Below are 13,084 nucleotides of genomic sequence, written 5' to 3' on the forward strand. Positions count from 1 at the left end.
ATACCATTAATGCTATTGCTCATTTCTTGAAGTAGGGGTGGTCTTACAGGCGATGGAGCCTTTCCCCCACCTCCCTTCCCCTTCAAACTCCTGTTGCACTGTGAATGCCCTCCCAACCTGAGCTTCACTCTTTCAAGAGGATTAAACACAAGTGAGGTTTTAACCACTACTGCAGGGACTCTGCTATTACAATAAAAAAACAACAAAACATCCCACCATCGCGCTTTATAGCCCATTATTGTGTTGTGGGAGTTTGGGTCCCTCCTCCTGATGGCTGTTTGCGTGTTGTTTTACTGGCAGATTTACATTTGGGAGGGGCTCCGGGCTGTGATTTACAACCATAATGGCCACTGAGCGTTAGCCCGCCTGACTGGTCCCACTGGCTGTGTGTTTCAGGTGATCGTGCAGTCTGGCCGCCAGCCCAGCGTCCTGCAGAAACTGTGTCAGCTGCCCTTCCAGTACTTCAGCCACCCGCACCTGATCAGAGTGCTGTTCCCCTCTCTCATCTCGGCCTGCTACAACAACGACCACAACAAGGTGATCCTGCAGCAGGAGATGAGCTGCGTGCTGCTGGCTTCCTTCATTCAGGTAAACACCAGGACTTTAAGACAGTAATAAAGCCCAGGAAGGTTAAAATGTTAAAGAGGTTTTGCAGCTTTAAATAAACCAATTAATTTCCTGCCACATCTCCATCTGCAACTGTCCTTCTGGCCCCCAGTGAATCTCTAACAGGAAGGCTTTTACAAAGATAAATGGCTTCCTTCACAGTGGATTTACCTGCCACTGGTCCAACTCCCAGTAAACAGCTCTTCTCCTTCATCTTCCTCCCGACAGCCCGCCCTGCACCACTCTGCCACCACCAGTGTTTAGACACAGATTAGCTTCCATTCAAAGCGAGACAGACCATTGTCATTTCTTTCAAACAAAGCAATAATGCATGGCGTCGCGCTCTGCCGCCCTCATTGTTGAGTTCACCTCAAGAACATTCCTCACTCTGAAACAATTTGATCTGGATGGATCTTTAGCGCCGGTCTCACTCATAAATTATCGAGCGTCTATCGGCAACGTGATACTTCAGTTGGGGTTCGCGCAACGACATTAGTACCTGCTGTGAAAGCGGCTAACGGGGCTTATTAATTTTCAGGACTGCGCTGCCAATGAGAGAGAGTCTGACAACAAGGCCAAGCACGCAGGTACGTCTCTTTTAAATCCTAATCCCAACCTAAAAGGTAGATGTTCTAGGAACGTTCAGTTTGTTTTGTTGGAGCGTGTTTGAGCCGGTCAAACTGCAGGATTACTCGGTTCCCCTGTTTGTGCCCAGTTTCCCATCTGCTGGATTACTGCGAGCTGTCCAACCGCTTTCCCAGAGATCAGTGGGACGCTGCGCTGAAGTTTTTCCTCAAAAAGCAGGAGGACTCGTGATGACGTGACCATCAGAAGAGTAGAGAAACTTGCTGTAGCGTTGTGTTTCAGTTTCTGCAACGGGATCCTGGAGCCGCGTCCTGGTTTTCCAGCGTCTTTCCGATTCCGCTGAAATCAGTGATGTCAAATGAGATATTTGCACAAGATTTAAATCGTGACTGTCGAGCGATGCTCGCAGTTGTTCCATTAAACATTTAAGCAAGGTATCCGTTTCTGTTGGTGAATGAAAAAAGGTGACACACTGACACGTTAACCAATAACCTGTACTGTAATTTACTTGCCAAATATTTTCAGCATTATTTGTTAATTTATTGATCTGTTGTCACGCGAATGTTATCTCTAGTTTACATTTTGCCAGTTTTAAATTTCATGTCTTGATTGTATAACTGTATTATAGTTATATTTTTCAAGTTTGTAACATTTTATTGTCTTGTTTATACTCTTAATTTAATATATTACTGTTTATGTTTATATAGTCTACACAGCATTTTATACTGATTTATTGCTTCCACATTCTTCAGTGTGTCTCTAATATGTTTCTTGTTTTTTTGTGGAAGTTATTTCTGGCCCTGATTCGGGCTTATTGTGCAATTTACTTAACGAAATAAAACGATGACTGAGTCTCAGTAAAACATTGACATGACATCCATTAAAGATTTGTTTAACCTTTATCTTTCTCCATCTATTTTTTTTAAACTACAGATTACAAGTTTGTTTCAAAATCTTCAAATTAGTCAACCGTGACTATTGGCAAATATGGAATATTAGAGTATGATGTGCTTATTTTCCTGGACAAAAATAGGTTAAATCGGTCATGAAATAGGCACTTTAATCTTTTGCTGTTTATCAAGACTTCTACATTTATTAAAATTTTATTTAGGGGTCTGTAAAATTACACCTGAGTGTATTTCACTGCACAACCACAGATATTAATTCCAACTAGACATTTTCCCTGTTAAACATACCCCCCCTCCACCCCCGTCGCGCACTTTTAAACCCTGCTGTATCTATCAGCGCGTCTTCGGCGGGATCTTGAAGTTTCAGACTCCCATTTCACCGATAAAAACCGATCCTCCCTTACAAATTGTTGGGGTGTCGTGTGTCAGCACCAGCTTGACCTGCGCGCTCTTTTGTCCCGGGGCTATTTGCCGTCTGAGATTCCTCCTGGAATGAAAATAAACTGAGGACAGGCCAGGATGCGTCCGCGGGCTGGAGTCCCCTCAGCCGCGCTGCGCGCTTTGTTTTGGGTCCATTCAGCGTATCCTTTGCAGGTGATGCCAGCAGCAGATAAGCGGCCGCCGCTGCCTGGCCGCTGTCTAGACTGAGAACCTGGAGTCTCGATCCCGGTTGACACCGTGACATTTATCTAAATAAGTTATTTTTAAAGGTATAAGCAGCAGAATCGTTCAGCTGCGGGCATCGAACATGCAAAACGGATTCAATTTAATTTCAGCTCCCCGAGTCTAAATAAAAACAGACTTTAAAGACCGAGCTGTAATCGGAATTTCCTCCGCGTTTTTAACACGAATATTAATTCTCCTCTTGCCCACAACTGAGTTTGAGCTTCAAACAGTTCTGCCAGTTTAATATCGAAGGTTTAATAAATGAATCCCGGGAAACTCCCTGGTGTTTCACCTAATAAATCAAACCAATCATGCATTCAAATCTGAGTTTTAACTACTGTTTTATTGTTGATAAGATCTGCTATGTCGGTTTCAATTAATAAATAATAATAACTTATTTGTCAGGACAGACCGGTGCGCATACCAGGGCTCATTCACTGGCAAGAATCCATACTGAAGCTTAAAATCATGCACGTCTATCTACACAGTTTGTGTCGTCTCTTTCCCGATCCATATTGGTCTGTGGCCCGAAACCAGTGACGTCCAGTGTCCCATAAAGCTCAGGTGAGGAATTTCTGGTTCACGGAGAAGCCCCAGTTCGTCTCCCTTTAACTCCAGTCCAACTCAATCGGGGATATAAAGGAACTAGTCCGCCTCACATTCCTTCCGTTGGTAAATATGTAATCCATTTTGGTTCTTTTGATCCCTTTTTTTAAAGAAAACAACTGAATGACACTGAAATCCCTGCGCGTCCTGCGGAGGTGGCCGGTGGTCCATGGTCCGTGGTCCACACCTCCAGCTTGACCTCTCTGGGCCTCTTCACGTGTCAATGGGACTGTGGACCATACTGTTCGGTGTGTCCGGTAACTGGGACGACAGAGAGGTCACATCACTGGCGGAGGAATTCCCCAAAGAGCCCGATTCAGAGAAGGACACCTACGAGAGGAAAAGATGGTTTTAAAAAGGTGGAATTTCTTTTAACCGTTTGTGTGCCCACGCGGGTTCCAGACCAGTCACGGAACACCCCCAGAACACCTAGTTAGAAAATATGTCAGCACGTAACTGACTTGAAAAGAAATGTCAGCCGGGGGCCGGGTGGATGTGGAAAGCATTAGTCAAAGCATCTCTTTTGTCCTGATGCTGTGTCTGTCATTAAAAACATATGATAAAAGAAATTCACCAGGCGTGTTTTAAATATCACCACAACATCTCCACGTGGGGGCCGATCTAGGCAAAGCAGCACTTTACCTGTCGGGTTTAATTTAATCATTCTCCAGATCTGTTTGATAGTAACCTTTATGAACCATAAAATACAATATATATTTTTAAAGATATATATTCATATTTGATGTAAGGGTAAATGAATGGTAGAGTACCAGTTGCTGGAAGGCTGGCTGCTCCAGGTCGCTCTGCAGCGCGAAGTCGCTGAGACTCTTCCACGGTGGCTGGTAGGTCTGCACCTCCACAGGGTTCCCCTGAACAGTGTTCTCATGCCGGATCGGACTGCCTGCCACCATCGCGGTGCCCGTCAGGCCCTGCAGGTTCTGCGTGAAGGAGGAAAGGAAAGGCGACCATGATGAAAGCCACTCAAATTAGCGCATTGCGCTAGACGATGCGCTTTTCTTGCGCAAACGCAACGTCAACGTGAACGCGTGAAAACGCTCAAATTCACTCGAATGCTGTGATAACTCTTTTTTTTAAAGAAAAAAGGAAAAGCTTTATGACGACAACAATACTGTCCTTTTTGAAATTATGGAATTGTGGAATTAAGGAGTCTAAATTAATATTTCTGCTGCAATCAGTGACTGGATGGCAAAATTATATACTAAAAATGTACAATGTAAATATTTTTAAGAAACACCAATTCAAATGTGTTTTTTTTTAATTATTCATAAAATTGCCATTAAGCCAAATTTTCTCTCTTTTAGGATTTTTTTTTCAACTTTCAACTGAGCTTTATTTGAACTTGACGTTTCCGCCAGTAGAAGCTTCACGCTGCACCGTTTTTCCCTGAATAAAAGCTGCAGGACTCACGGTTTTGTCGCTGTGCTGCTGCTGCTGCAGCTGCTTCATCAAGATGGACCTCTTCTTGTCCTTGCAGCGCTTGTTCTGGAACCAGACCCGGACCACCCGGGGGCTCAGGCCGGTCATCTCCACCAGCTGCTCCTTCATCAGGGCGTCCGGCCGCGGGTTGGCGTTGTAACAGGTCCGCAGGGTGTGGAGCTGCTTCTCGGTCAGCACCGTCCGGATCCGGGTGGTCTTTTCCGACTGTTTATGGCCGTGGTTTCGATGATGAGGAGGATGTCGAACAGTAACCGCATCTGACATGAAATAAAGCATCAAATCATTTTGGTTAATTGAGGCAATGTATCTAAATAAATCATCTAAATGAAGATTACTTCATATTTTTTAATATTACAACGAATATTAATATTTAAATACTGCATTTTTATAAGCATGAGTCAATTTCAACTATACCTATAATAATAATAAGTAAAATAATAATGATATTAATAGTACCTGAGATGTGTAGTGGTCTGCTGTGGATGGTTCCCGGGCTGAGGGGGCTCCCTGCGGAGGCCCGCTCCATCAGCAGGCAGTGATCCGCCCGACACAGGAGCTCATCTTCCCGCAGAGAGAACTCGTCCCCCGGCAGGAGGTGTCGGCAGCACACCGAGCAACGAAAACACTCCATGTGATAGACACTGTCCCGGGCGCGCATCACCAAGTCGCTGCTGCAGAAGCCCATGTTGCACTTCGCACATTTGATGCCAAATAACCTAAAAGGGAGGACGGGGGTGGGGGGTTAGAATTTAACGCAACTTCTGTTGTGTTCGTGCTCAGTTCTGGGGGAAGAAAAATGCTGCGAGAGGGTTGGATTCCATTTCTGGAATTTATGGGCCAGGGATGCATTTGAGTTGCAAAAGTCTGCGTCTTTTTTTTCTTTTTGGTCTTTTTTGATGGATTTCCTCTGAGAAACTAGTCTAAAATAATCTTACATTCCCCACCTTGCATAATCTCTTTTACAGTAGGTTTTCCCGTCTCGGACGAAGCAAGTGCAGGTCTCGTCCAGATACTGGCTGCACTCTGCACACTTGAGGCAGGCTGCATGCCACTCCAGGTCCGGGGACACTCTCATGATGTACTGGTCGTGTATCTGACTTCCGCAGCCCACGCACATCGCAATTCCTGACTTCTCTGCGTAAGAGTGGGAATGTATCACATCATTAAATAAAACTCCTCGATCCGCGTTCAACCACTTCACCAGTTTATTGGGGGATATGACGTGGAACATTGACCACAAAACGGCATTTTTCAGAATATTATAGAAATAACACGCGTTTAATATATCACAAACTAAACCATCTAATATAGATCACAGTCTCTTTCTAAAAAGAGAATGCTATGAAGGCCTCTTTTTTGTTTTGTTTGAACCATTTTATAAACTGACTTTCGAAATACTTTACTTATTATTCATCATTTAAGGAAAGTACATACATGTATAAATGCTACAGTTTACATTTGAATAATGAATTAAACAACTTATAAATATATAGGCCTTAGCACTTATCCGCGTTTACTTGTTTTCTTTAGAAAAAAATAGGCGGACTTACTTTTTGAATGATCCCCCATATCATCCAAGAAAGAAGTGTTGAGCAGGATGTCCAGCATACAGGAGAAGGAGCCCGGTGCGCGTCGACAGACGATGCGGAGGAGCCGCAGAGGAGTCCGTCCCGTCCCTGCTGGGGGATAAACTTGTATTCCTGCACCGAGAGGTGGAGAGAAAGCAAAGATACTGGAGCAGTGACGTCTGCAAGCCCGGACCTCTGTGGGGAGAGGGCGCCCATGCAAATCTGCCTGTGGAACCCCACTCTCCTCTCTCTTTTCTTTTTTTTAAAATTCTTACTCAAGTGTCTTTTCTGCCCCCCCCCCCCCCCCAACCACTGTCGGTGGTTGGACTGTCGGTACGGGACATTCTTCCAATTAACAGCTCTGAAATTATCTGATATAATGTGACCATGAAACACATTTCTTATAATCCAGCAATTGTAAACTGAAACATGTAGCATCCACAGCTCATGTTTCTGTTGTCTGTATCAGTCATCACATAGATGCACGATGACATAAATAAACTGTATATGTGCCCCATAATTAACCCTAAGCAGTACGCCCAACAACAACAATAATAACATTAATAATAGTAGTGGTAGTAGTAATAATACTACTAAAACTACTACTACTACTAATAATAATAGTAATACTTGTAATAATGTCAGTTTTGGCCCAATTGACCCTTTTTACTGTAGAGCGTCCTCTACTGGATGAGACGTGGAACAAACTGAAGGAAACACAACAATCCAATAAAGTTATTCATATTCTCGATCATGATTTATAGATAAATATAAAAATAATATTGTATTAATTGTGAGGAGGCGATCTGGGGACTCTAGATAACTTTACTGTAGTAGGATGAAAATGTGTATTTAGTATGAGTAATAATGTTCTTACTTCTAGCATTTATTGCGTTTTCTAAATTGCTGTGTGTAATAATGGTCACCAAACCGGTTAAGCGAAGTTTCCCATCTATTTTGCAACGAGGCTTACTTGTGTCCGTTTAAAGACAGAGCTAGTGTGACGAGTACTCGCTCACCTTTCAGACGTGATCCCATCTTAACGGGTGCGTGTGAGAGATCTGTACAGGTAAAGGGCCACCGGCGCCACCTACTGGTGGGGAAGTGCTGCAGTTCTAAACGGAACCTGAACCAGTTGGGAGTTGTACGTGCCTGGACTTTGACCCTGAAACTTCCAAAAGGTCAAGGCCAAGGGGGATTTGATCATAAAGCCACCTAGTATCCTATGGAACCCTGTATATGACCCTTCGCTGTATTGTGCTACTGGTATCAATTAACCTCAACCTTAAGACTACTATCTAATTACATTCCTGTACTGTACAGCACAGCTGGTGTCAACTACCCTCAACCTTAAGACTATTGCCCAACCTCAGAGTTGTGAAGAAATACTTTTTACATTTGATTCCTTTGTTAGTGTGTTCTGATCTCTTTCTGAATGGTCTCTCTCCAAGTACCTGGATTCACTCTTTTAGGTTACATTGTGTAATTATTTTAAGTAATATTTAAATATGTTTTTGTGTATGAATCAATGTAATCATTTTTAACTGTACTGATTATATTGCAGGTATGATTGTGTGTTTCATTTAAGGACAACATTTATTATCGTCATAATTATTCTATTACATTGTGTTTTTGTAAAGTATTTAAATTTATTGCGTTTTTTTGGTTATCAGGGTTAACGAGCGAGCGAATAACCGGAAGTCTCGTTTTACTTTTTCATTGTGTTCTCGCGAGATCTCTGCAGACGACCTTTTGCATAGTTCTGTCAGTAGCAGTGAACACCACGTCGTGCCACTCTTTCAAGATGCACAGAGCGTTCAACAAAACAAACGTGAAACAGCTGGTAAGTTTGGCATAGTCAACAAAACATGCATTACGCTGCAAACGTAAAACCGACCTGAGAGTTTTTTTTAATATATATTTTAAAAAAATCTAACTAAACTGATTGAGTAGCTTGCTGCTAACTTGCAGATTGCCAACACTTGTGGTTTGAGAAAGTCTAGTCTGGCTGTGGTTTTATTGTGTGACAGCATTGATTACCAATTTTGATGTTAATATAATACCGTTGTTGTCAGTGCTAGAGCAGTAGTATATATATTCTCACGTTTCCGAAGCTGTTGTTGATGTTAGCTTAGCTATTAGCGGTTATGAAACCTAGAGCGTTACATCACTAAAAATGTTATTTAAGCATCCACTAGCACACAAGGTGCTCCATGTGTAATCTTGTTTCTATGATTGCCACCAGCGATTAACGCTGTATGCTACTTCTTTATTTATGTTTGACTACATGATCGCATGAGTGACCTTTCTCTACTGGCAGTGTACACTTGTGTCCAGATGAGGCTGGTATTATCCTGCTGCCACAGGATTGTTTGCCTGTTGATCTTACGTGGTTGTTTTATCAGCCCTGTGAAACCAGGATCAGAAGTTATCTGTGAGGATAGAGTGAGGAAGTAAATGAGAAGAAAGCAAATGAAAGGACAAACGCATAAACACGTGTGCTTATTTCTAGAGTCTGCTGTTGGGATTTTTCTGAATGTCAGTAAATATCGATATGAATGTGAGGGGCTAAACATGCAATTTTTGTGGATATTTGTCTCCAACAGGCTGGTCTCCTCCAAAGGTTTCAAAGCACCTTGGTGGTTGCAGAGCACAACAATGACAAGCTGACCCCTATCACACTCAGTGCCATCACTGCTGCCAGTAAACTGGGTGGTGAGGTGTCATGTCTGGTAGCAGGAACAAACTGTACAAAGGTGGGTAATACTTTAGATTCTACACCCAGTATGCTGTATGGGACTTTGTTATTATGCATACATTATTTGCAGATGAGATTAGAAAATTTAGAAAAGGGTAATGCAGCAAATCCAATTGTTTTGTCAGGTGGTGGAGGAAATCAGCCAAATACAGGGTGTGAAGAAGGTTCTGGTGGCTCAGCATGACTCTTACAAAGGTTTTCTGCCTGGTACGTCCACGCTCCCCTTTTAACTCAAGATATCTGTAACCTAATTTATAGTACACACAGTGATTGGCAGCTGATTAGGATTTGTACTTGCATGCGGCTGATCCTGTTTCATTATCTTTTGTATTATCATTTATTCATTTTGACTCTCTTTAGAGGAATTGGCTCCACTAATCCTGGAAACGCAGAAGCAGTTTAGTTTCACGCACATTTGTGCTGGCGCATCTGCTTTTGGGAAGGTGAGTAACAGACAAAAGTATTATATGGATATTTTTTGATGATTCTGCTTGGCAGACACAGGAGTTGCCAACGTTTCTCCTCCAAAATTGTGCTTTTCCCCCACTGTAGAATCTGCTTCCTAGAGTGGCGGCAAAGTTAGACGTCGCACCGATTTCTGACATAGTTGAGATCAAATCTCCAGACACATTTGTCCGAACCATTTATGCTGGTAAGATCTGACAGCGTGTACTGACATCCCACGACAGCGTTGTATCACACTTCATTTTTTGCAAGCTGATTTTGTACTTATTTAATATTTTAATTTAAAGGAAATGCTCTCAGCACTGTTAAGTGCAACGAGCCAGTCAAGATCTTCACAGTCAGAGGGACATCATTTGAGGCTGCTGCGGCAGGAGGAAGTGCTGCAACAGCAGATGGTACGCTGACACTCCCGCGGCGCATGCCCAGGTACGATCGCAGATGTTTTCACCCCTTTGTTTTTATCGTTTGGGATCCGACTGCAGTTGCTGCTACTCCAGCTGCTGGAGTTTCTGAATGGTTGGAGCAAAACCTGACGAAGAGCGACCGTCCTGAACTGACCAGTGCAAAGGTCGTGGTGTCGGGAGGTGGGAATTTTTTTTGATATATGTGACAGAAGTTCTGGGATCTAAAATCGGCAGTATCCTCCGAGCATCGCTGGATATAGGTTGAGGTTTATGAAGAATTAACTCGCATCATTTTCCAGGAAGGGGCCTGAAGAGTGGAGACAACTTCAAGCTGCTCTATGACCTTGCCGACAAGATGAACGCTGCAGGTAAAATGGGATTATTGTCATTGTCGGAAAGGTTCCTGCACTTTTTTTAATCATCAGGAAAACATGCAAACAAATGTCTAAATGTCCTGTTTCCAGTCGGTGCCTCCAGAGCTGCTGTTGATGCCGGGTATGTTCCTAATGACATGCAGGTCGGGCAGACCGGGAAGATCGTAGCACCGGTAAGTTATTTCTTTTTATTATTTTATCTTCTGCTGCAACAGATGAATCCAAAAGCGTGTTTGAAGACAGACAAGCACAGTTGTAGTATTCAGTGGACACGTCTGAGGCTTGAGTTAAACGCCGTTTGCATTGAGGCTGCAATCTAGTAGGCTGGGCCGAACGCTTCCGCCTTCTTAAAAAGGTTACCTTCCCATTATCTTGCTGGAGCTGGGTTATCCCTGCTGTGATTATCCACACATTAGACCCTGCAAAATGTACTGAATGGCACATTTAGAGGGGCTAAATGATTTATCCGATCCATTTAAGCAGAGTGCAGCGAGTGTCCGGTCGCAGATTCAGGCCAGACAAATTGGATTTTCCAAATGTTACGACAGGCTTGTTGAATTAAATTAAATATAGTTTTTACTGGCTTTGTTTAATTGGGCCTGCTTAAATAAAATGTTTATTGTAGTAAGTCAAATAAAATGATTTGTTTTAGCCTCTTCAGATGCAATACATATTAAAATGATTAATTTAAGACAATTAAAAAATAGATACTTTACAAATTGATAACATAAGAATATGAAAAGAAGAGAATAGGTCGTTAACTGGATCTGCTTTGTGGTGGATTTTCCAATGAATTAACCTTCCCAAGAAAGCAAAAACCACTTATCTGACATCCAACCTGGCGTCCACAGGAGCTGTACATCGCTGTTGGTATCTCTGGCGCCATTCAACATCTGGCTGGAATGAAAGACAGTAAGGTAAAGTAACCTGAGCCACAGGTCAGGCCATCTTTCCTATGTTAACCCTTTAAGATCTGATCTACACCGATCTCCTGTGTAGATAGTGTAGGTTCAAAATTCTTTATAAAGGCTTGGTGTCCTTGTAAACTATATTTCTGAAGCTTTGTTTTTTTTAAATTTAAATCCAGACTATTGTTGCCATCAACAAGGATCCAGAGGCTCCCATTTTCCAGGTAGCTGATTATGGGCTGGTTGCTGATCTTTTCAAGGTAAGATGTTAGGACTGACATCACTGATCTTAAATTGCTCATAACGCTTTTCCCCACTGATTTTGTACGATGCCTCATCCCAACGAATGGAAACGTCCAATTATTAAGCCCTTGCATTAATCAGAGGACCTGTAGCTGTTGACTGAGCAGTACTTCTTGCTGCTCCGAAGACGCTAACGCGTTGATTAGATCCAGCACAGTTGGCTTCCGCTTCGCCTCTCATTTCTGCTCGCCAGGCCATTTACACACTTAATTGGTTTCTCGTGTCGAGCTGGTACTCGCTGACGGCGAGCTTAAGAGTGCTGGCACGTCAAACGCCAGAGTCCGCTTCTGTTTGTGAAAGACTAGTAGTTCACATTTTCATGCGTGTGCTGTGGGTCATGTTTTATTTAGCCTGTCGGTGTTGCCTGAGCAGCCCAGGTGTCCCGACAGACTGGGCAGAAGTGATTAGCAATAATATCTAGTGTCACTCGAGTTGTGACCTGTTGGGTGAGATCACCTTACATGTGATCAGTCCTCAGATAGCTGATTAAAATGAATGGGCTTTCTACATTTCCCAAATGGACAGGTGATACCTCAGCCCAACTTGGAGCAGGCAGTGACTGATGATTCACTTCTGAAGTTGCAGAGGCCATTTAATACTTACATTTACCAATGAAACTCCAATTTGGGTCGTTTTGTATGTTTGCTGCTCCCCTTGTAAAATGGCTGCGCTCTGTTTTCTCGTCAGGCTGTTCCCGAGATGACTGCAGCGCTGGACAAGTGAAGACAAAGTCCTGCCAAACTCGGCGTCGCTTAACCCAGAATCCACCGTGGACGAACTCAGGAGCAAACGCAGGACATCTGCCGCCTTAAACCTCTGAATCTCCATGTTTGTTTCATTCTCCTCATCTCCTCTCCAAGTGGCTGCAGGCCTTTATTCTCAATGTTTAAATAATTTCTTTTGAAGTGCTTGGAGGGAGTTGTAGAGGTGTCTGTGATTTGCATTTCATATTCTGTTCAAGGACTTTAGGGGATGCTTGAGCTCTGGTTATCAAATATGTAGATTTTCAGGTGAATTAAGGAAATGTATTAAAATAAGAGCCAAGGAACTTTTTGCCATGTTTTCCTTTATTGGATGTTCAGCTGGCAACGCCCTCTTTTCAAGACAAGATAGAAAATCCCTGTCAGTTCAATAAACGGTGTTACATTTTCAAATATAAATCTTACAAGGTTCATGCTCTGGTTTTACAGCCTGATCGTCTCCACATTTCGGTTCCTTCACACGGTATTTTGTCTGTTTAGGCCGGCTGAACCTATCCTGAAATACTTCTCCCCTTTAACTTTTAAGCGTGATCAGTGTCAAATCGGTCATATACAGTCAGACCAAGTGTAGCGTTCTTAACCCGCCAGTACCAACAGCCTTTGTCAGATTCCAGCCGTGGCACCTGGATTTAACCAATTAATCACGTCTAATCCGCCAGACTAAAATGCCATTTTCTTCCCCTGATAAAATTGAGATAAAAATGTTGCCATTGT

The 13,084-nt window shown here is 42.9% G+C and overlaps 3 protein-coding genes across 6 annotated transcripts in view; 2 read left to right on the top strand and 1 right to left on the bottom strand.

The window, feature by feature from the left end:
* Positions 1–2,093, top strand: part of scaper (S-phase cyclin A-associated protein in the ER) — a 42,005-nt gene extending 39,912 nt beyond the window's left edge. For all 4 annotated transcript variants that reach the window (XM_011607348.2, XM_029842385.1, XM_029842384.1 and 1 more), the window contains 3 exons: positions 397–588; positions 1,145–1,193; positions 1,322–2,093. In XM_011607348.2, coding sequence (XP_011605650.2) covers positions 397–588; positions 1,145–1,193; positions 1,322–1,422 — 342 coding nt within the window. In that variant the 3' untranslated portion in view covers positions 1,423–2,093. The remainder of the gene's footprint in view (positions 1–396; positions 589–1,144; positions 1,194–1,321) is intronic.
* A 996-nt stretch (positions 2,094–3,089) lies between these two features.
* isl2a (ISL LIM homeobox 2a) lies at positions 3,090–6,549 on the bottom strand. The gene is made up of 6 exons (XM_003967434.3): positions 6,380–6,549; positions 5,774–5,963; positions 5,286–5,545; positions 4,800–5,086; positions 4,142–4,309; positions 3,090–3,701 (listed from the first exon to the last, which is right to left on the bottom strand). Exons 1-6 carry the CDS (start codon positions 6,435–6,437, stop codon positions 3,585–3,587), a joined length of 1,080 nt encoding a protein of 359 aa, XP_003967483.1. The 5' UTR covers positions 6,438–6,549; the 3' UTR covers positions 3,090–3,584.
* Positions 6,550–8,107: 1,558 nt separating this feature from the next.
* etfa (electron transfer flavoprotein subunit alpha) lies at positions 8,108–12,763 on the top strand. Its single transcript, XM_003967435.3, has 12 exons — positions 8,108–8,240; positions 9,004–9,153; positions 9,281–9,362; positions 9,516–9,598; positions 9,708–9,807; positions 9,908–10,015; positions 10,103–10,204; positions 10,324–10,392; positions 10,489–10,571; positions 11,250–11,315; positions 11,486–11,566; positions 12,297–12,763. Exons 1-12 carry the CDS (start codon positions 8,202–8,204, stop codon positions 12,330–12,332), a joined length of 999 nt encoding a protein of 332 aa, XP_003967484.2. The 5' UTR covers positions 8,108–8,201; the 3' UTR covers positions 12,333–12,763.
* The last annotated feature ends 321 nt before the right edge of the window (positions 12,764–13,084 follow it).

This window comes from Takifugu rubripes, chromosome 9 (assembly GCF_901000725.2).
Source record: "Takifugu rubripes chromosome 9, fTakRub1.2, whole genome shotgun sequence".
Lineage (NCBI taxonomy): Eukaryota > Metazoa > Chordata > Actinopteri > Tetraodontiformes > Tetraodontidae > Takifugu > Takifugu rubripes.

Coding starts and splice junctions, on each gene's coding strand:
- etfa (XM_003967435.3), top strand. CDS start 8,202: ATGCACAGAGCGTTCAACAAAACAAACGTGAAACAGCTG. Junction 8,241..9,003: donor AAACAAACGTGAAACAGCTG/GTAAGTTTGGCA, acceptor TGTCTCCAACAG/GCTGGTCTCCTCCAAAGGTT. Junction 10,205..10,323: donor AAAGGTCGTGGTGTCGGGAG/GTGGGAATTTTT, acceptor ATCATTTTCCAG/GAAGGGGCCTGAAGAGTGGA.
- isl2a (XM_003967434.3), bottom strand. CDS start 6,437: ATGCTGGACATCCTGCTCAACACTTCTTTCTTGGATGATATGGGGGAT. Junction 5,546..5,773: donor TGTAAAAGAGATTATGCAAG/GTGGGGAATGTA, acceptor CCTCCCTTTTAG/GTTATTTGGCATCAAATGTG. Junction 5,087..5,285: donor CAGACCACTACACATCTCAG/GTACTATTAATA, acceptor ATTTCATGTCAG/ATGCGGTTACTGTTCGACAT.